This window comes from Engraulis encrasicolus, chromosome 18 (assembly GCF_034702125.1).
Source record: "Engraulis encrasicolus isolate BLACKSEA-1 chromosome 18, IST_EnEncr_1.0, whole genome shotgun sequence".
Taxonomy (NCBI): Eukaryota; Metazoa; Chordata; class Actinopteri; order Clupeiformes; family Engraulidae; genus Engraulis; species Engraulis encrasicolus.
The window spans coordinates 608,309-628,600 of NC_085874.1; the positions used below are offsets into that span (position 1 = coordinate 608,309).

The 20,292-nt window shown below is 39.4% G+C and overlaps 2 protein-coding genes across 3 annotated transcripts in view; one reads left to right on the plus strand and one right to left on the minus strand.

The window, feature by feature from the left end:
- The first annotated feature begins 347 nt into the window (after positions 1 to 347).
- On the plus strand, positions 348 to 17,045 carry aida (axin interactor, dorsalization associated). Its single transcript, XM_063222260.1, has 10 exons — positions 348 to 644; positions 1,568 to 1,634; positions 1,832 to 1,885; positions 4,802 to 4,856; positions 6,451 to 6,514; positions 7,162 to 7,268; positions 8,428 to 8,550; positions 11,255 to 11,377; positions 11,521 to 11,638; positions 16,056 to 17,045. Exons 1-10 carry the CDS (start codon positions 538 to 540, stop codon positions 16,150 to 16,152), a joined length of 915 nt encoding a protein of 304 aa, XP_063078330.1. The 5' UTR covers positions 348 to 537; the 3' UTR covers positions 16,153 to 17,045.
- Positions 17,046 to 17,504: 459 nt separating this feature from the next.
- The window catches only part of mia3 (MIA SH3 domain ER export factor 3), a 32,075-nt gene continuing 29,287 nt past the window's right edge, over positions 17,505 to 20,292 (minus strand). For both annotated transcript variants that reach the window (XM_063222703.1, XM_063222702.1), the window contains one exon: positions 17,505 to 20,126. In XM_063222703.1, coding sequence (XP_063078773.1) covers positions 19,738 to 20,126 — 389 coding nt within the window. In that variant the 3' untranslated portion in view covers positions 17,505 to 19,737. The remainder of the gene's footprint in view (positions 20,127 to 20,292) is intronic.

Consider the following 20,292-nt stretch of genomic DNA (forward strand, 5'->3'; position numbering starts at 1 on the left):
ATCCCTACCAACCTATCATAATTACTGGAAAAACATACGACTATGGTGATGTTTTCGATAATGGGTGCAAAATGTAGCCTACAGACCATCTCACTCTGAGGTAGGGAAAACATTCTTGGAGAAACCTGACACGACTGCAGATAGCTCTTACAAAATTGAGAATTTGATGCGGTGCGCATAGAAGCTGATAGTTGAGAGGGACTGGCAAAAACCGTTGATAAAAAAATAAATAAACATCTGTTTCAGATTGCTAGTTAAATATTTAACTGCATAGTAGTGTTACCATGTAACTAATATCCCAAGGTTTTGGACCACCCCTTCACACTCCATCCACTGTAGGGCAGGACTTCCGTTCTTCACGTGGGAGAGTTTGGATGCACCAGCAGAAGGGCTTGGTCAGTGTGTGGAGAGTGTATCGCCGGTTTATCTATGAGCTTGTAGTAAGCTACCTGGGAAACAAAACGATGCGGGCTGGGAAATAGTACTTCACCGGCAATGTTAACCTGAAACGTTTTTGTGCATCACCACTACGGGAAAATGTCCGATGTCACCAAGACCATCCAGAAATGGCACGCAAGTTTCAGAAAAGGCACGGACTTTGATTCGTGGGGACAGTTAGTGGAAGCAATTGATGAATATCAAATGTAAGTTGCAAAAAGACTGCTTAATAATGTATGATGCTCACAACAGGCTGGACAGCACATGAATAGGTTGCTGCAGAAAACGGGAATGCTGTTTTCGTTTTCTGCTGTGATGTGATACCCAGTGCCCAGTCCATGGTTATCCCTACGTGGACAAGGGCTTTACAGCACGAACGTGTTGATATCACTGCGTAAACACAGGCAAAGTAGCACTACTAGGCATGCCTTAGCTATGTGATGCTGTCTCGCCTGCATCTTGGTGCTTCGGGATACTGAATGCTTTGTTTTGTAGATAATTGTAATGTTTATGTATCCAGTGCTTCCTCAAACAAACCCAAGTTGATGCATAGTAGACCATCTCAAGTCGCTAAAACGAAATTAGGCGCCACACCCTCTCATTGGTATGGGTGGAACTTTTAGTTTGCATGACAAATATGTCATGTAATTTAGGGTGTCCATCAAAACGCTGTTCATGTACATAAGCCGTGGGAGGCATGCATTAACTAGCCATGTATGGGTGAGTTTTGTTGTACACAAACAAGTACTTTTGGCTCTGTTGCGTAGGCTACTCTGTCGTGTATTTTATTGGGGCCAGAAGATGGCGGTAGAGCACCAGAAGAAACCAAACTAATACACCGTATTCAGGATTTTTCATCAGCTTTGTCAAGAATGTATTCTGCTATTTATTCTTCCAAGAGAGAAAGACAATAGGCTATTGTAAATTAATTAGAATGTTATTTTCTATAGCCTATCTCTTGCAAATCAGTCGAATTTGCTATCTGACAGCATGAATAGACTTTTTGTCGTTTTAAGAATAAGATGAGCTAAAACAAATAATTTTAAAAAGAAAGAAAGAATATGATGAGCTCATTGTTATCTGTTGCAAACAGCTTAAATTAATATTTTCATCTCTCACCTTTATTCAGACTTGCAAGGCAACTACAAAAAGAGGTTCAGTCCACAAATTCGCATGATTTTTCAGAGGAGCAAAAGGTTTGTTCTTCATGTGTTTTATCTTAGTTTATTTTATATTTCTCATTTTGTGAGGTATTTTTCAAAACCATTGTTTGATATATTATAACCCGTTGACAGTGATCTACATCACGTTATGGCATTGATTATGAGGACAGTGTTTTGATACAATATTGTGATCATACTATAATGTCATTTCCTTTTTTTTAAAAAAACAGAGAACCATTGGGAAATTCGCAACATGTCTCGAATTGAGAAGTGCATCTCTACAAGTATGTTAACTTTCCCTAGTTAGTACATAGAATGCTTTGTATGTAAACACTTACCAACACTGTCACACACACTTTGCTACATCTCGCGGACTGCATTTTCTTGTGCATATCTTGTTTGCTGGATTTGTTTCATTTTATTGAACGTGTAGTAGAATGTAATTAAATCATAATGCACGTGTAATATGATCGAATTTTATTTGATATCCATCCAGTGTGAATGCATTTGCATGCCCTCGAGGGTCATGAGGAATGAAAGGGGGAGAAGACCCCTACCAAGCCTAAACGTAGCAAAGATGCCAGCTGCAGTTTCCTTAAAAATATATAGGCATATTTTTGCATTTGACTTCTGCCTTCATTAGGTCTACCTTCATTCAAGAATTTTGCTCATGTAAATTAATTCATACACAAACAGATAGGCTATAGCCTATATAATATCATATATATAATATGAAATATGTATATATATAATGTTATATTGTGTATTTATTTATTGAAATGCTACTAGACTTCATTGCACTAGTCTAGAACTGGTCTACCTTGTCTGTACTGCATGCTGCAAGTTTCATCACCTAGTATGAAACCCACAATTGCAGCGTCATGAGCAAATGTCTAGTCAGTTTCAAAGAATGTATGATTTCTAGCTCGTGGTGTGAAAAAGTAGGCCTATTTATTTGAATATTTCACGAAAAAAAAGAACTGAACTGAACTTTGAACTAGTTCACAATTAAAATTGTGAACTTTGAACGTGAACTGTTCACTTTGAGCATCTATGAACTGAACTTGAACTAGTTCAGAAAATCTGTGAACTGGCACAACACTGTGTACATTAGGCTACACAGTATGTGTGATGCAATGTGATTTTTTTACCTAAATGTGTGTGAAGAGCACGCAGTCCAAACAGGGGTTCAATAATAGTACTGTATAATGTTTTTTAATATATATATACAGTTGATATTATTAGCCCCCCTCCTGAAATTAGACATTTCTCTTGATTTCTCAGTGAGAATAACCATTATGAACTGTTTTATGTTATTCTGGAAACAAATACACTGATGGAGATAATATCCAATGAGTTGAATTTGGATTTTTCCATTTTCACAATGAGTTTAAACAAAAAGGTTAAAAATGGCAAGGACAAAATTATTACCCCCCTTATCATCAATAGTCAATAAAGTGCCATTTATGAACCAAAACTGACATCAGACTCTTTGATGAGTTGTTAACCATGTTGGCACATGCCCTACCAGGGATTTTGGCCCATTTTTTCATTGCCAATAGTTAAGCTGGTCCAAATTGCATGGATGTTGAGGATGGACATTCATTTTCAGCACTCCTCAAAGACTATCTAAAGGATTGAGATCTGAACCACACCATGACCATGGTTTTAGTATCCTCGAAGAACATTTGAACAATTGTTTTTGGGTTATTACTTTATTGAAAGAACCAGTGAAGATCTTAGCTTCCTATATGAGCAAAATTTTGGAAGGTCACCTTCCACATTCTATCATAATCTTCTGTTTGTATGGTGCCGTACACCCAAACAAGGTTTCCTATTGCTGAGGCTGCCACAGAATGATGCTTCCACCACCATGTTTAATTGTGGAAACCATGTTATAAAGTTTTACGGACTATCCCTTTCTTCACCTGACAGAAGCAGAATTCATGCATCAAAGCAGGTGCAATTGAATCTCATCAGATGAAAGCAGGGACTTTCAAAACAAATGTTTGACTTTCAAATGTTCACAGGCAAAGCTCAATAACACTCTGATATGCACCACCTTTAGTAAAAGGGTTCTTCTGTGATGATGGCCCCAAAGCCCAATATGATGACAAGCCCTAACAGCTGTCTTTCTTGAAATAAAAACTCCAGGTGAGGCCAGGTCAATAACAATCATCTAGGCAGGTGCCCAATGCTTCTTTGGTCTAATGAGACTAAGCAGTTTCCACAGTTACACATAGTGGTGGGGGCATCACGTTTTTAGACTGTTATTCAGCCTCAGACACAGGGAATCTGGGTCTGGATCTGGATTGCTGGGTCCTCCAACAACATTGTAACCCAAAGTAAACATTTAAATTAGTTTAGAGGTTCTTCAAGGACACTAAAACCATGATACTGGAATGACCTGCTCATAGTCCAGTCCTCAATCCCACTGAGAGTCTGTGGCAAATGTCTATGCTCAGCATCCATGCAATTTGGACCAGCTAGAACACTTTGCAGTGAAGAAATGGGCAAAAATCCCTAGTGGGGCATGTGCCAATCTAGGTAAGAACTGATCAAATTGCCTGTTGTCAGTTTTGGTTCATAAATGGTGTCATATTGACTATTAATGATCAGGGGGCTAATAATTTTGTCCTTGTCATTTTTGCCCTTTTTTGTTTAGACTCATTGTAACGGTAGAAAAATGCAAATTCAACTCATTGGACATTATCTCCATCAGTGTATTTGTTTCCAGAATAACAGAAACGGTTCATGATGGTCATTCTCACTGAAAAGTCAAGACAAATGTCTAATTTCGGGAGGGAGACTAATAATATCGTCCTCAACTGTGTATATATATATATATATATATGTATATATATATATATATATGTATATGTATATCTGAAGAGTTCAGATGCAAAACCCCCTAAGTGCCTTTTCAGAAAATAATCTTAATTCTTTTTTATTTAATACAAAGCTATCAAAATTGCATTTTTTAATTTTATTTATGTAATATAACTATTTATGTGTATTATGAAGTACATAAATGTAAACCAAACCAACAACAGGGTTCTCTAAAAATATAGAAGTGCAGGTCTATATATATATGTGTGTGTGTGTGTATATATATGTATGTGTGTGTATATATATATATATATATGTGCAGGAATAATATAAATGTAATAATAATGTGTTTCATTTCCAAACGTGTGTAGAGCACGCAGTCCGAGGAAGAGTTTAAGTTGGAGGATCTGAAGAAACTGGAACCAAGTGAGTATCCCAGGAAAAGGCTGTAGGGATGGCTAGATGAGTATCCCAGGAGACAGCTATAGGGATGGCTATTAGGGATGGCGAAAATTGAAAAAACTCTTAACCGGTTTCTGAGACTCATTAACCGGTGATCTTAAATTATACAGCGTTCGCGTGCCTGATTTGCACAGCACTGATTTTTAAAAAAATGTATTTTTCACATAAGCCTCTTTTTTTGCTGCATAGACGGGACCTGCCATGTCCAGTCGCTGTTGCCAGATGGAAAATGCTGAATTATCGTACTAAAACCTCAAAATTATCGTTTTTTGGGAGGAAATGAGCCTTCATCTATGATGATACACCTCTATATTTTAGATTTGAATAACTTAAAACAAACCTGTTTTTGCCACATTTTCAAGAATCAGTGACCTTCTTTCTACAGAATCTAACTAATGAAACAAAAACACACATACTTTGCACACACAAAAATACAGTGTTTATGCTAGATGCCATTGGCTTGAGAGGGCTATTTATTTAGCTAAATTTTTGTAATAATTAGGCCACTTTCGCCGCCCTCAGATTACTGTCACCACCGTCAGTTCTTAAATTTGCCATTACTTTAATAATTCAACAACTCCTAAGGAAAATGTTGAAAGCATTAATTTAAAATGTCCGAAACTCCTTCTTACGGTGGTGACTTAAGCCTACACGAATAGTTGTGAAATAACAAAAATTTGTTTGTTCTATTTAGGCATTAAGTAAGCATTGTGTGACGGCACATTTTTAAAAATTAGAACACATGAAACGGTGTTAAAATAGAACAAAAGTGAATTTTCAACATTTAAAGGCATATGTGTGAACCAAAAAATACACATAATCACTTAAAGGGACAGTTTGGTCAATTTCAACATGCAGTTGTATTGCTCACGCTACCCTTGACTTGTCAGTACCTGATGATGCCACATTTTTCGGCTCAGCCCTTTCCGAGATATGAGCAATTCTAATGGGGGCAGCGTTTGTTTACATTTTTAAAAAATGAAACATAGGCCAACTCCAAATATTTTCCCAAAAGGTATTGCTGTTTGCTAGTTGTCTGCTGATGTTTTATAACCTTTTGAATGTTTTTGGGAATAAATAAAAATGTTTTTTTGAAATGTAAACAAAGAGCTGCCCCCATTACAATGACCAGGATCTCGGAAACGGCTGAAGAAGAAGAAAAAAAAATCTCAGGCACTGACAAGTCCAGGGTAGTGTGAGCATTACAACTGCATGTTGAAATTGACCAAACTGTCCCTTTAAGAACTCCAGATACTTATGCAACCAAATCAATACATTTTTAATTGCTTTTAATTGTGTCTGACGGTGTTGACAAAAAACAAGGTATGATCGGAGAAAAACCTGATTTCTGAAAAAAATACAAAATGGGGAGATTGGCCTTGTGCATTTCTGGAAAGCCAAGACCTTAGTCTACAAGGATATACCATATTATTTTGCAATTCACTTGGGCTTTTTCTTTCAAGATTGCAACCTGTTTTAGCCACTTTCTGAAGAATCAGTGGTCTGTTATTTCCTTTTGTGCTGTGTCATTCTTTTTTTCCTTTTTTTCTGCTTACAGTCATAAAGAATATACTCACGTATAACAAAGACTTTCCTTTTGATGTTCAACCTGTGCCTTTAAGGTAAGATATTCAGCAAATTAAAAAAATACATGTTTTCCCAGGTGTGATCTTTGATGGAGTGTCAATGTACTCCTCCAACTTCTGCAGTTGTGTGTATGTGGGATTTACTGTCATTGAGAGAAACTCTGTGCCACAGCACAGACATATTAATACATAATTACCATGTGCAGGACACTGACTCACACAAAAGCAGAATGTTCAAATGTGTGTTATTTATTTACAATGACACAACTGATGGATTAAGTTGCATGTTACTAGAAGAACCAAAAAGTATGCGACATGTAAAAAGAGAAAAGCTTTTTTTGTATGAAAAAAGCTACAAATAAACCACTTAATCCACAATTCTAGACAAAGTACAGCACACATTAACCCAGTCAACACAAATAGCCATGAATCTAACATGTCCGAACCACGGCCACATGACCACATGACCGAACCACGGCTGAAGTGCCCTTCAGCAAGGCACCTAACCCCCGCACTGCTCCCCGGGCGCCGCTCAGCAGGCAGCCCACTGCTACGGACTAGTGTGTGTACTTCAATGTGATTGACTAGTCAAAATGGGATAAAGTGCAGAGAAAGAATTTCCCCTAGGGGACCAAAATTGTCTCCAATTGGCTTCGTTATTAACATGTCTCTGTGTCCTACAGGAAAATTCTTGCACCCGGAGAAGAGGAGAATCTGGAGGTTGAGGAGGAGGAGGAAGACAATGCCACAGGAGCCAGCTCACCCGAGGCCTACCTCTCCCGCGTGCCAGGTACTACTTATGTAGATATAGATTTAGGTTGTGATCAGAACAATTTTTTTTACAAGTCCACTGAAAATGTGAACGTTTTCCGTAGTCATTACTGGACATATGGAAATCCGCTTGTGACGTGAAGCGCATTTTTTGCCTTGAGTTTAACTTTTTTGTCCTCAATCTGCCTAGGGCAGGCAGAATATCCACATTCCGCCTTCTGCTAATAGTCGGCGTGGAATATGCTCACTTTTATTAACAAACATTAGAAAAAAATCTACGTCATACCATAAACTCTGTGCAATTGCGGCCTTAGAATCGTACAAGTATTTGACCTTTGGCTTGAGGAACCTTGATCCGGTCACGCAGAGCTCCTAAAGTCGAATGCAGATAGAGGATTTGTCATATACAGTAGCAGCAGAGAAGCTCGTTGGTTTAGTATTCTCTATTTCCCATCCAAGCTATGGTTCATTAAGAGTTGTGTTCAGGACTCTACATCAACACCCACTAACTAACCAAATGCTGGTGAAAATTAAGTTTGGCTGGTAGAAAAGTAAAGTTACTAGCCACTTTGACTGGTAGTGGGTGTATGTTTGGCTAGTAAGATAGCATCTACCAGTCATATTGGCTAGTGATGGAAAAAAGTTGCTGTATAGCCCTGTTTGTGTTGATATACATGTAGACCTATTTTACCATTACAACATATTTATATTCAGTTACCTGTAGCCATTTACCAAACACCTGTGTGGACGTTGCATGATGGTGCTGCAATATGTGTGTTGTTCTGTGCCCATGTTAAGACCCTCACGTGTTCTCTTCTTCTCTTCCTTTCTCTCTCTCTCTTCTTTTTCCTGTCTGCCCATGGCGTGCATGGCTTCACTGTTCTGTCTTCACTGCCTGCCTGGCTGCCACTGTCAGCTTTGCAAGGTATGCCCGTGCGTGTGTGTGTGTGTGTGAGAAGAGTGAAATGAGTCGGAATAATCCGTTGAGTTCTCTTCCGTTCAGTCATTACTACCATCATGTTCCACCACATGCTGTCACTGAGTTAAAGTAAACAGAGGGGCTTCTGTTGAGCTAGAGATAGTACATCCTCCTCTTGTGTTCCCTCTGGTTGAGTGTCTTAAGCTAATGGGAGAGGAGATGGGGGTTGAAACGAATGCCGCTTAACATTCTGTCGCAGGTACTCTCCTGCCAAGGCTACCGTCGGAGCCAGGGATGACACTACTCACTCTGAAGATAGAGAAGATTGGTCTGAAGGACGCAGGGCAGTGTATAGACCCCTACATGACCGTCAGTGTGAAAGGTACAGTGGATGAGCACACAAATATACCACAGTATTAGTAGATGTCCTGTGTTGTGTTGTGTTCCCTCTTAATACAGGTGATTTCACTGACAAGCTCGTCTGTCCGACTGAAGCAGTTTGTCTGTGAAGTAGCTAAAACAAATACTGTTCATGTGCCAGACCTTTTACCATTTTGAACCCAGGATATCTGCCTGTGGTTAACAGAATCCCATCATGTCCATACATACATGCTAGTAATTACATACAGCATTACATCTTGGTACACCAGCTGCACACACGACAACAAGAAGATGTTACAGCGCATCATTAAAACAGCAGAGAGAATCATTGGATGCCAACTACCCACACTTGAGGAGATCCACCATACACGCTGCACAAACAGAGCATTAAACATCCTTAAAGATCACACACACCCTGGTCACAGGCTCTTCACCATGCTACCATCTGGCAGGCGCTTTAGGACTCTGCGTGCCCGCACTACGAGAATGAAGGACAGTTTCTATCCTACTGCCATTAGACTTTTGAACTCAATACGTCACCTGCCCCCCACTCAATACTTCAGGACTACCGATGCTGTGAGATGCACATGGATTTTTATGGATTTTTATATATTATTTATTTACTGTTAATATATATTTTATTTTGTGGGCATTTGTGGGTGCTACTAAATATAATCTCGCTATATTTATATAGTGACAATAAAAGTCTCTACTCTACTCTACTCTACCCAGGTGAAAAAGTACCGGTAGTTCAATTTAGTATAATAGAAACAGGTTGATTGAGAGTGATATGTGTATTTGAAATTTCTGTAGCATTGTAATGACTCTAAATGTCAGTTGTACTATGCATGCTAATCACTAATGTGACCTGTGGCTACATTCAATGTACATGTACTGAGAAACATTGTGGATTATAGTATAACATTTATGTCATTTCATGTACTTGGGAGTATACTGTAAAACGTACTTCAAGCATACCTGTTAATGTACAAACTGTATTTACAATACTTAATATGATATGCTTTTACAGACTTAAAAGGTTCCAATGTAGTCCAAAGAAGCATGAAGTTAATATACAGTACAGGCCAAAAGTATGGACTCACCTTTTCATTTAATTAATTCTTTAATTAATTTTTGTGGCTATTTACAGAACTTAGTACATTTTCAGGTAGGGCATCAAAACTGTGAAAGAACACCTGTATAATTTTGTGCGTGACAAAAAAATGAAAATATATAAAAAATAAAAACAATTATTAAAAAAATATATCAAAACTGAGGGCCCCTCGTGTTTCAACAAAGTTATTTTTCGGTCTATTTTCAAGTAAAAATACCCAGTCAGTAGAGTCCATTTTAATTGATACAAGCAATACAAGACAGATTTTCTTGATCTGATAGTGGTTCACTTGGTCAGCATAGCTGGTTATCTAGGTGAACTAGTGATACTAAAAGTGAAAGTGAAAAACCTTGCCAATGATTCCCCCCAACACAGATTTGACCTCTCCAAGTAACTGGCTATGACTCAATATCAGATCAAGAAAATGTCTGCAAAATGCTTGTATTGGCAAGTGTTAAAAACTAGGTTTTAGGTCTCAAAATTCCAGTTCTACAATGCTAGTGAGTTATTGGATGACTTTAATGCTCAATTAAGATTGACATGACTGACTGGGCCTTTTTATTTGAAAATAGACAAAAATAAGCTTAATAATATGTGTGGGGCCATCAGTTGTGCCGTGTTGACGTCAGGTGGATGGACAGCTGACATTGCTGTTTGACAACAGATAGAATGATATTTTTTGGTAAGCACGATATTCTCCATGTGTTCAAGCACAGTTTTGATGCCCTGCATGAAAATACACAATGAAAATCCATGAAAATAAAGAGAATGCAGAAATGGGAAGGTGAGTCCATACTTTTGGCCTGTACTGTACTTTTATCAAACTTCAAGTAACAATAAAATGTCATAGAAGTATACTCCAACACACTCTTTATGCCATACTAATGCATGAAAAGTGTGTTTGGAGCATAATTTCAAAAGTAGGCTTGTAGTGCACTTAAAGCTTTCCAAAAGCGGTGCCAATTTAGCATCCTCTGTATACTACAAGTGTGCTGAAGTACTGTTTTAGTAGTGCTCCTTAAGTAGCGTACAGAAAATAGTACACTTCAAGTGCAGGTATATGGGTTTTTCACCTGGGTACATACAGTATGTGTAGAATTAAGAAATTAAGTAATGTGTAGAACAGTGGTTCCCAACCTATGGGTCGGGACCCCCCTTATGGGTCGCCAAAGATCCACAGGGGGTCGCGGAGCCCTCTTGATTTTAAGGGGTTTCGTTTTAAATATATATAGCCCATGTTGAATAAAAGACAAAGCATTTAACTAATAAATGCATAGACGCAACAAATTGTAAGTGCTACATTAAACATTTATTCTATATTTGACCAAAGACGAATTGAGGAATAAAATAACTAAAATAAGTTTTCGCAGGAAACGGAGGGCATCTTGTGACTCCGTCTCGTGCGGGCGCTCGCGTGGTTGGGTCACCAAAGCTTACAATAGTAAAAACATGGGTCCCTGGAGAAAAAGGTTGGGAACCACTGGTGTAGAATATAGAAATGCACTTTTGATATTCTTTTGATTATCTATGTTAAAAGAACGCATTGGGCTCCCATTCCATGTGCATATCTGATTAGGCAATTTCTCTGCAGACCTGAATGGGGTTGATTTGAATCCAGTCCAAGACACACCGGTCGCTTCCCGAAAGGAAGACACATACATTCACTTCAACATCGATGTTGAGATTCAGAAACACGTTGAAAAACTAACAAAAGGTAAGAAGTCCCACTTAAAGTCGTTTAACTTTTCGAAATTTCACTTTATTTTTCCTCAGTTAAAGTAGCTGATCTAATGGCATGTTTAAATCTCAGGTCCAATTTAAACCAAAATCAATTTTTTTGTATTTTCATCACTTCAGGGGCAGCTATTTTCTTTGAATTCAAGCACTACAAACCTAAGAAAAGGTTCACCAGCACAAAGTGTTTTGGCTTCATGGAGATGGATGAGATCAAGCCTGGGCCCATCGTGATTGAGTTGTACGTACTATGCACATTTTCATTTTTTCATGCCCAGTCTTCCTTGTGTCTTTAAAGGACAATTATGGCGCTAAATTAAAATTGGAACAATAACGGGTCAATGGCAATGGCGAGTCAGGAAGTTTAGAGAGGAGAAATCCTAAGCTGTGCATTCCAAAGTTGAGCGATTTTTAACCTTTTAATTGAAAACAATTCATATTGACCAGGGGAGTATTCCAAGAACTTGTGGGGTATACTAAGAACATGATGAAGTTCACCAACAGGAAGTGGTAAATCTGGTAAAGATATACCTGCAGGTATCATATACTTAAGAAAATGAGGACTCCTGCCTCTTCTTTTAGATGATTTACCTCTACCTCAAAGGTACCTACCTCAGCTTCTTAGTATACACCCCTGGCACAGTAGTCAGGTTAAGGTAACCTTGAGGCAGGGGTAAATCTAATTGAAGAGCCAGGAGTCCTGATTTTCTTAACTAAATGACACCTGTGGACTATCTATTGGCAAGTTTACCACTTATTATAAGTTAACTTAGTCATGTTTATTTAATTTAATTGTGTTCTTTAATGCAGGATTTTGGCATTACCGTTACCGAGCTGATAAAAGCATGACCATTTGCATGATGCCTCCTTAGGAGCCCAACTGAAATATTCAATTTTCTTATCAATCAAGTGAATAATCCATATAAGTGTCAGTGACAGCTTGGATAATCTACCTCAATAAGGCTGTTACAAAGTAAAATGTATGCTGATTTGTGTTCAGATATGTACAGTTTATCTGTCAAGTCCTGAGTGTAATATGGAGTGATGGGGGGGCTTTGTGATTCGGAAATGATCAATACAATACAATACAATACAATATCTTTTATTTGTCATTGTGACAAGCACAACGAAATTGTGCATTCCTTGTTGAAGCAAAAATAAATAAAAAATAAGTAAAAAATAAGAATAAAAATAAAATAAAAAAAATGGAATAAAAAGAATGGTATGTATATAAAAACTATGCTTTTGATGCAAAATTCAGTTCTGTGATGGCCGCTGCATAGAAACTGTTCAGTCTGTTTGTCCTTGTCTTAATGGACCTGAATCTCCTGCCCGATGGCAGCAATTCAAAAAGACTGTGACCTGGGTGGGATGTGTCTCTCAGAATGCACTTGGCCTTTTTTAGGCAGCGGGTGCTGTGTAGGCCCTCCAAAGATGGAAGAGGGCAGCCAATAATGTTCTCTGCAGCCTTTATGACCCCCTGGAGCTCTTTCCTCTGTGCCACGGTGCAGCCTGGGAACCACACACAAAGACAATATGTCAATATGCTCTCCACTGAGCAGCGGTAGAAGGACACAAGCAGCTTCTGACAGATGTTGTTTTTCCTAAGTATTCTTAGGAAATAAAGTCTTTGCTTTTATCTACGTTTATCTTTTATCACACTCATTTATAATTCTCTACAAGAGCACTGCGCACCATACTCAGCAGATGTTCTGCTGGCAGACACCAGGCTGTATCAGGGCCCTCATCTTGTAGCTCGAGCTGTGAAGGCCATACATCAGCTGGTTCACACAACTCCCTATCTCATCTCCAGCCCCCGTAGATAAATTCAAAGCAGTATCAGTAATCCATATGCAATACACCATACATACAGTACAATATACTGTAGTCCTATTGACAAGTAGTGCGGGAAATGCTCATTTAATTCGAGCCAAGTATGAATCTTCTCCCCCCATACACACACACGCACACACACCTCTTCAGTATAATGTAATGTAATAATAATGTAACGCATTATACAACATGACATATTGTATATGACATGTTAGAAAGTTATTTTCTGAGGGCTCCTAGTCTAGAATTGCAACATATACCCTAAAGAAACACCATGCAAAGTCTGGTGCTTTTGTCACTTCTATAACGGTGCAAGTGTTAACCGACCCCACTATTTACGTACTTGGGCCACACCCAAAGCTTGAATCTAATGACTTGGCATGGCATTTTACTCTTCACATTTTCATTTCACATTGTAGATGTCATTTAATGTCTATTTTTACACTCAATGAAGGGAAAAGACATTTTCATTCATTGAGCAATGAAAACGTTGAAAGAGCATGACAGATTGACTTCATCATTTGCCATGTTCAGCTGCGGTTTTCTGTGCTTTGTTGCTAAACTGCATGAATTGTGCTACACATTGTTTGGTATTATTATTTGCTTTTGTTTTCCATCCCTACACTTCCATAATAAGCCATATGGGTCATTCCACGCCAAATCAACAAGAGCCCGCACACTTAGGTCTCAAAAAATTCTGAAAATATTACTGAGTGTACCCATGGTACTTAAGAGAAACACTGTTACTTTATTTGAATGTAAGATGTATACTCTCCATGTTACAGCCAATTTCACTGGGGGAGGGGGGTGCCCATTTTGTTCACACTCTTTTTTTTGTCAAAGTTCACAAGCCCGTAGCTCAAGAACTAAACCTAGTAGGAAGCTCAAATTTGGCATGCTGGTACATAGATAGGAATAGTTTGTTGCAGCACAGTCAGTTTTGGCCTGGGTGATCCTGCATAGCCGTGATCCTGCATAGCCATTGCATTCCCTCAAAGATTATACAATATAGGAGTTTTTGTCTGTGCTCAGTTTAGGCCTTCAGAAGACATATTTGTGCCCAACATAGCCTCATGATTTTTTCCCCTTGTAGATACAAGTAGAAACACTCCCATAAAAATCTATAAATAGAAAGGAAACCCCATCAGTGTTTGACCAGAAGACCTCACCAGTCTGACAAATCATTTTGGGTGTCATTTTCAGAGCACCAGAACACCTTGTGGGATTGTCCACAGATTTTTATTTTATATTTTTCTTCATTCTCCATGAAGTCTTCTTTTTAAAAATGCCAATAAGACTTGTCTTATGTGATGTTTTCTTTTGTAATTTCCACCCTGAACATGGGCAAAATGCAAAAAGAGAGCAATATGATTTCAATAACATTTAATGTAAAGACTAAATAATCAAATGCAAATTTTGCCCAGACATGATCACCAGAGAGTCCCTGTGCAGGGGTGCAGGTATCCCTTTCAATTTAAATGATTTCAGGAGCGTTCAATGTGGGAGCAGGTTCGCACACCAAAAGAGACAGTAGGTCAGGCACAAGGAGTCATGTTGTTACTTTTTTTGACCAGCAGATGGCAGCGGAAGAAATGCATAGAAAACATATTGCCCTCAATGTGCATGTTGCCCATGTTCAGGTTGGAAATTACAAAAGAAAACATCACATAAGACAAGTCTCATTTGCATTTTTAAAAAGAAGAATTCATGGAGAATGAAGAAAAAAAAAAAAAAATCTGTGGACAATCCCACAAGGGGTTCTGGAGCTCTGAAAATGACACCCAAAATGATTTGTCAGACTTGTGAGGTCTTCTGGTCAAACACTAATGGGGTTTCCTTTCTATTTCTAGATTTGTATGAGAGTGTTCCTACTTGTCTCTACAAGGGAAAAAAAACAAGAGGCTATGTTGGGCACAAATATGTTTTCTGAAGGCCTACACAGAGCACAGCCAAAAACTCTTTGAGGGAATGCCATGACGATACAGGATCATACAGACCAAAACTGACAGTTTTGCAACAAACTATTCCTATCTATGTACCAGCATGCCAAATTTGAGCTTCCTACATGGTTTAGTTATTGAGCTACGGGCTTGTGAACTTTGACAAAAAAAAGAGTGTGAACAAAATGGGCACCCCCCTCCCCCAGTGAAATTGGCTGTAACATGCAGAGTATACATCTTACATTCAAATAAAGTAACAGTGTTTCTTTTAAGTACCATGGGTACACAAGCACAAACACACTCAAAGTGTGCAGTCATGGCTAAGCGGTTAGGGCAGGGGTGGGCCTAATGTTTCGAGGGCCATTTGCGGCCCTTGTTGCCGTTTTATACGGCCCCCGGTATAATTTCAATGTTATGCAGTTTCACATTACATTCAGGGGACCTAGAGTGGGGTCTGTTTGAAAGGTGGCTGGCTTCAATATAGGCCTAAAGTGCAGGGGAAATCCTGGTTTGTGCTCATAATATGGCCCTCGGAGGACTTTTACGGCCCTCGGAGGAATTTGAAGTGGCCCTTCGAATGAATAAGGTTCCCCACCCCTGGGTTAGTGCATCAGACTTATGGCTCAGGGGTTGCCGGTTCAACTCCCAACACGCCAGGTTGGTGGGGGGAGTAATTTACCAGTGCTCTCCCCATCCTCCTCCATAACTGAGGTACCCTAAGCATGGCACCGTCCCGTCACACTGCCCTCCTTGCACGGGTGAGGCATACATGCAATTTCGCTGTGAGCAGTGTGCATTTGTGTGCTGTGGAGTGTCGTGTCACAATGACAATGGGAGGTGGGCTTTCACTTCATCTGTGTTTGTTTTCTGATTTTCTTCCCACAGGTACAAGAAGCCAACTGACTTCAAGAGGAAGAAATTGCACCTCTTGACCAAGAAACCACTCTACCTTCATCTCCATCAGACTTTGCACAAAGACTGAGTTCTACCACAGGAGCATGTGGGACAACTAACAGCATATCAACACGCCCTTCCCCTCCCCTCTCCTCCACCTCTCTCATAACAGGCACATGGTTTAAGCTAAATTGAACTACCGAAGATGTCATACCAGATGACAAAACGGCCTATGATGAACATTCCTTTCACACTCCCTGGTGTTGTTCAGCAAAATGTCTCTCGATCTCAGCAATACAACAAACATCCATCTACTGATCGTACGAGAGTCCAACACAGAAGCCCATGAAGCTCTGCTTAGCGTTAAGATGTTCGGTTATCGTTGCCAGCGCATGTCCTCAATAGTCTTCCTTTATGCGCCTGAAATTTAGGGTAAACCCTGGCCATGTCTTTGAAATACCCACTCATTCACTTGAATAGGTCACTACGTGTGGGTGTGTTACATTTTGTTTACTATGTGTTGCACTCAATGCAGCACTATTTTGAATTACATAAATTCCCAACCAACATTGAAGGATCACGAATGGGGTAAAAAAAAATGGTTAAGTATTTTAATATATCTGCAATGATAAAATTAAGTTTAATGTATTCTCTACTTTCTTCGAGATGGATTTCAAATGAAGAGCCAAGGCATTAAAGGAAAAAAAAACATGTGATGCCAATTTTCCATTTAAGGGCTTACATGGGTCTGCATGAAACTAAACAATGGGTATACTTTTTTGTTTAACGATTAATGTGTTTATCAGATGAAGTGGTTAACGATAACATCTTTAATCATGGCTGTCCACATTTGTGTTGTATTACTTGACATTTTGACTTTAGATTTTATTTTTGTAATATCTGAAATTCAAGGCTATTGGTTGACTCTGCTGAAGTGCATCTGATTGTGTGTGTGTGTGTGTGTGTGTGTGTGTGTGTGTGTGTGTGTGTGTGTGTGTGTGTGTGTGTGTGCGCGTGTGTGCGCGTGTGTGTGTGTGTGTGTGTGCGCGCTTTTCTTTTCGTTTGTGAGTGTGGTTCAGACTGTTGTAACATTGCAGAGTGGGCTTGATGACCGTTGACTATTTACACTGCTTTCATTTCTAATAAATGACAAAGCTGCTTGGACCCCTCTTTTTGCTGCCTCATAACTAGGGCTTGACATTGGCATCAAATGCTGGTAAAACTCATCTGTGGCTAGCAGGGTCAATGGCAGCAGTAAAACAGTAATTTCATGGTTTCATTTTTACATATAGGGTGACCATTCACAAATGTAATCTTTGCATGAATATTTACTAGTAATAAAATAATTAACAAATATTAACTGGTCTAATCAAAGCACAGTAAGTTTTGCAGCCAAAGATGTCTACAAAATGTATGTAAAAAAAAAAAAAGAGACATGCAGAACATCGACAAATTTATGTATGAAAAGCAGAGATTCATAATGAATACTAAGAAATTGGTGGTGGTAGTATATGGACATGAAAGAACTTTTGTAAAATGACTGCAAACATTCTGGAAATAAACTGCTTTTAAAAAAAAAAAATCATACTCAACCTTTAAAACATTGATATTTCCATTAGTGAAATTAGGAATCAAATCCAAAAGTTACATGTTTGACGTATACGATTTACACTGAAGACGTATTTACAAAGCATTTGAAATGTTTCACCTTTCATACTTTATTTACAAATACGGTAAAAAAAAAATAATCATCTTTCACACTTTCCCCTATTCAGATTGGCAACTGGAGCCATGTGAACTCAGTTGGAGCCCCAAAATCAGAGTCAGCTCAATCATGTACAAAAGTTTTAGAAATCTACCGAGAATACCTCACTAACACTCCTGGATGAGGACTTCTATGCTGCCAAACTCCCATATTGGTGGCCAGGGAGGCCGTGGCCACTTGCAAACAAAAACAATAACTTCCACTAGCTGCCGTGTATCCGCAGGCATCTGCCGTTACTGTGTACCTGAGTTACTGCACGCAGTATGAAGTATTGAGGGTTTGTATTCCCTCTAAAGATATGCATGAAGAACACACCAGAACAGTTGCATTTGCACAGGTGATTGATAATTTTATGTACATTACTACAGTCAAGGCAATATACAGGTACTTTGTGTCAATATGACAGCATATTGGGTTTCTTCTCGTCGAAAAGAAATGACAGGAGCATTATAAAAACCTCAAAACACAACAAAACTAAAAAAAACATACAATAAGCTGGCCATAAATCCATTGATGCAGCTGCACCCAAGTTCACAGGGGTTGATCTCATTTTGATCGTAGCAGAAAACGCTGATTGGTATTAAAACGAAAGAAAACAAAAACATGTGGCAATTAATTTATGTTAACAGATTGTGTGGGGTTATAACGTTATACCACTTTAACTAACATACCAGACAAACAGATCATAGCATGCGTATCCAACACCAGGTCGTAAATCAAGTAAGGTGGTTTTAGTGACCAGCCCAGAATAGTTAACCCATGGTCAGTGGTAACTCTTCTAAATTGAGGGATGTCTCGTGGGTTCATTACTACAGGTATAGCAAAAAAAAAGTCAAAAGGCTGTTCAACCAGTAGATTTACCACTTGTGTTAACCTACCTAGGTCAGTGACTAAACCACCTGTTAACATCATCCCACAGATCTGTGCACCGTACGCACGCACACAAACAAACACACACCTTGAAGTTACAACTGAAACTGAGGGCAAGTGGAGGAATACATACGATACGAATCTAGAAAACCCTCCTAGACAAACATTTTGTTGAAAACACACACACACACACACGCATTGGTTTAGCCCAGGATATAGATTAAGTCTCTGAAGTCTCTTACCCTGTGACATCTAGGCATTTCCACAGGAAACCATAATTTGTGACATAGAAAAAAAAGAAAAGCAAAACAGAACAAAATCTATCACTTTCGCTCACTTCAATGTCTCCTATTTTAAAACAACCCTTGGGTGTCCATTTTAAAATAATGTTATTGCACAACAGGCCACATACAATGAAGCTGCAGGCCTCTAGCCCAACACCCACAGTGTAGCATGTTTGATTATTGTTTCTTCAAAATCCAGGAAACCACCGCCGAGCCAATTCTGCCTTTTTAAAATGCTGCGTTTAATGAAGTTAATTTTTATGGATAGAGTTTTTTGTGGATGCTAAAAAGTAAAAAGAAGGGTTGTTTGAAGAACTCTGAAAAGACTGGCAGAACTTCATTTTTTTTGTTTTTAGTCTTGCGAAGTCTACACAAGTCTTATAGAAGAGCGGTGTGTTCCATGTCCAGCGTTCAATCCTCCAAAGTCGGTTAATGTATCGCAAAACTCCAAAAAGGTCTTCTTGAAGAACTTCAGCATTTTTTTGTGTGTAGTTTTTGCGTGAAGTCGACATGTCTTGAAGAAATTTTGGGTTCTGCACTGTAGGTGGCATAGTTTTACATCGGCATTCAATTCTCATAGTCGGTTCATGTAAGGTCTCCCCAAGGTCTTGTAGAACATCAGCGTTTTTGTGTGAAGTCTACAAGTCTTGTAGAAGAACTTTTGGGTTCGGCATTCAAATACTGTTCTAGTCGTCATACTGAAATCGGCGTTCAATTCTCGTAGTCGTCAAGTCAGTCCGGGGTCAAAATCCATTTAAGGGTCGAGAACCACCATGGCAGGGGGCTGCTCCCCCTGCTGCTGGTCCGGGTCCTGCCCAGAGGTCTGGCTAGCAGGCTGCTCTGGGGTCTGGTCCGCTTTAGCACTGCTATCCGAAGGCAAATCCCCCTGGCAGTTCCTCATGTCTGGGGCAGTGGCTGGGCCAAAGGGGCCGGACGGCCCGTGGGGCGGCATAGCTCCGGGTGCCATTGGAGGGCCACGGAAGTCCCGATCGGCTGGGTGCATTGGATGAGGTGGCATGTGCCCGGGTGGTGGCAGGGACCCAGGGGGCGGAGGGAAGGCTCCGGGCGGCAGGTGGCGTGGAGGGAACGGGTAATCCTGTGGCATGGGTGGATAGTCGCGCATCGGTGGAGGTGGGCCTCGCACTGCAGTGCACAGGGGGAGAACGCGATTAAAATCACAGTTTGGTCAAACCTCTTCATATAAACAACCATTGTACGTACAGGAGCGCATTTAACACCAAAGCAGCTACCTTTCACTCTTTTGTTTGGTCACAATGCAAACACACAGACACACAAAAGAAAAAAAATC

Coding starts and splice junctions, on each gene's coding strand:
- aida (XM_063222260.1), top strand. CDS start 538: ATGTCCGATGTCACCAAGACCATCCAGAAATGGCACGCAAGTTTCAGA. Junction 1,886..4,801: donor TGAGAAGTGCATCTCTACAA/GTATGTTAACTT, acceptor AAACGTGTGTAG/AGCACGCAGTCCGAGGAAGA. Junction 6,515..7,161: donor GTTCAACCTGTGCCTTTAAG/GTAAGATATTCA, acceptor TGTGTCCTACAG/GAAAATTCTTGCACCCGGAG.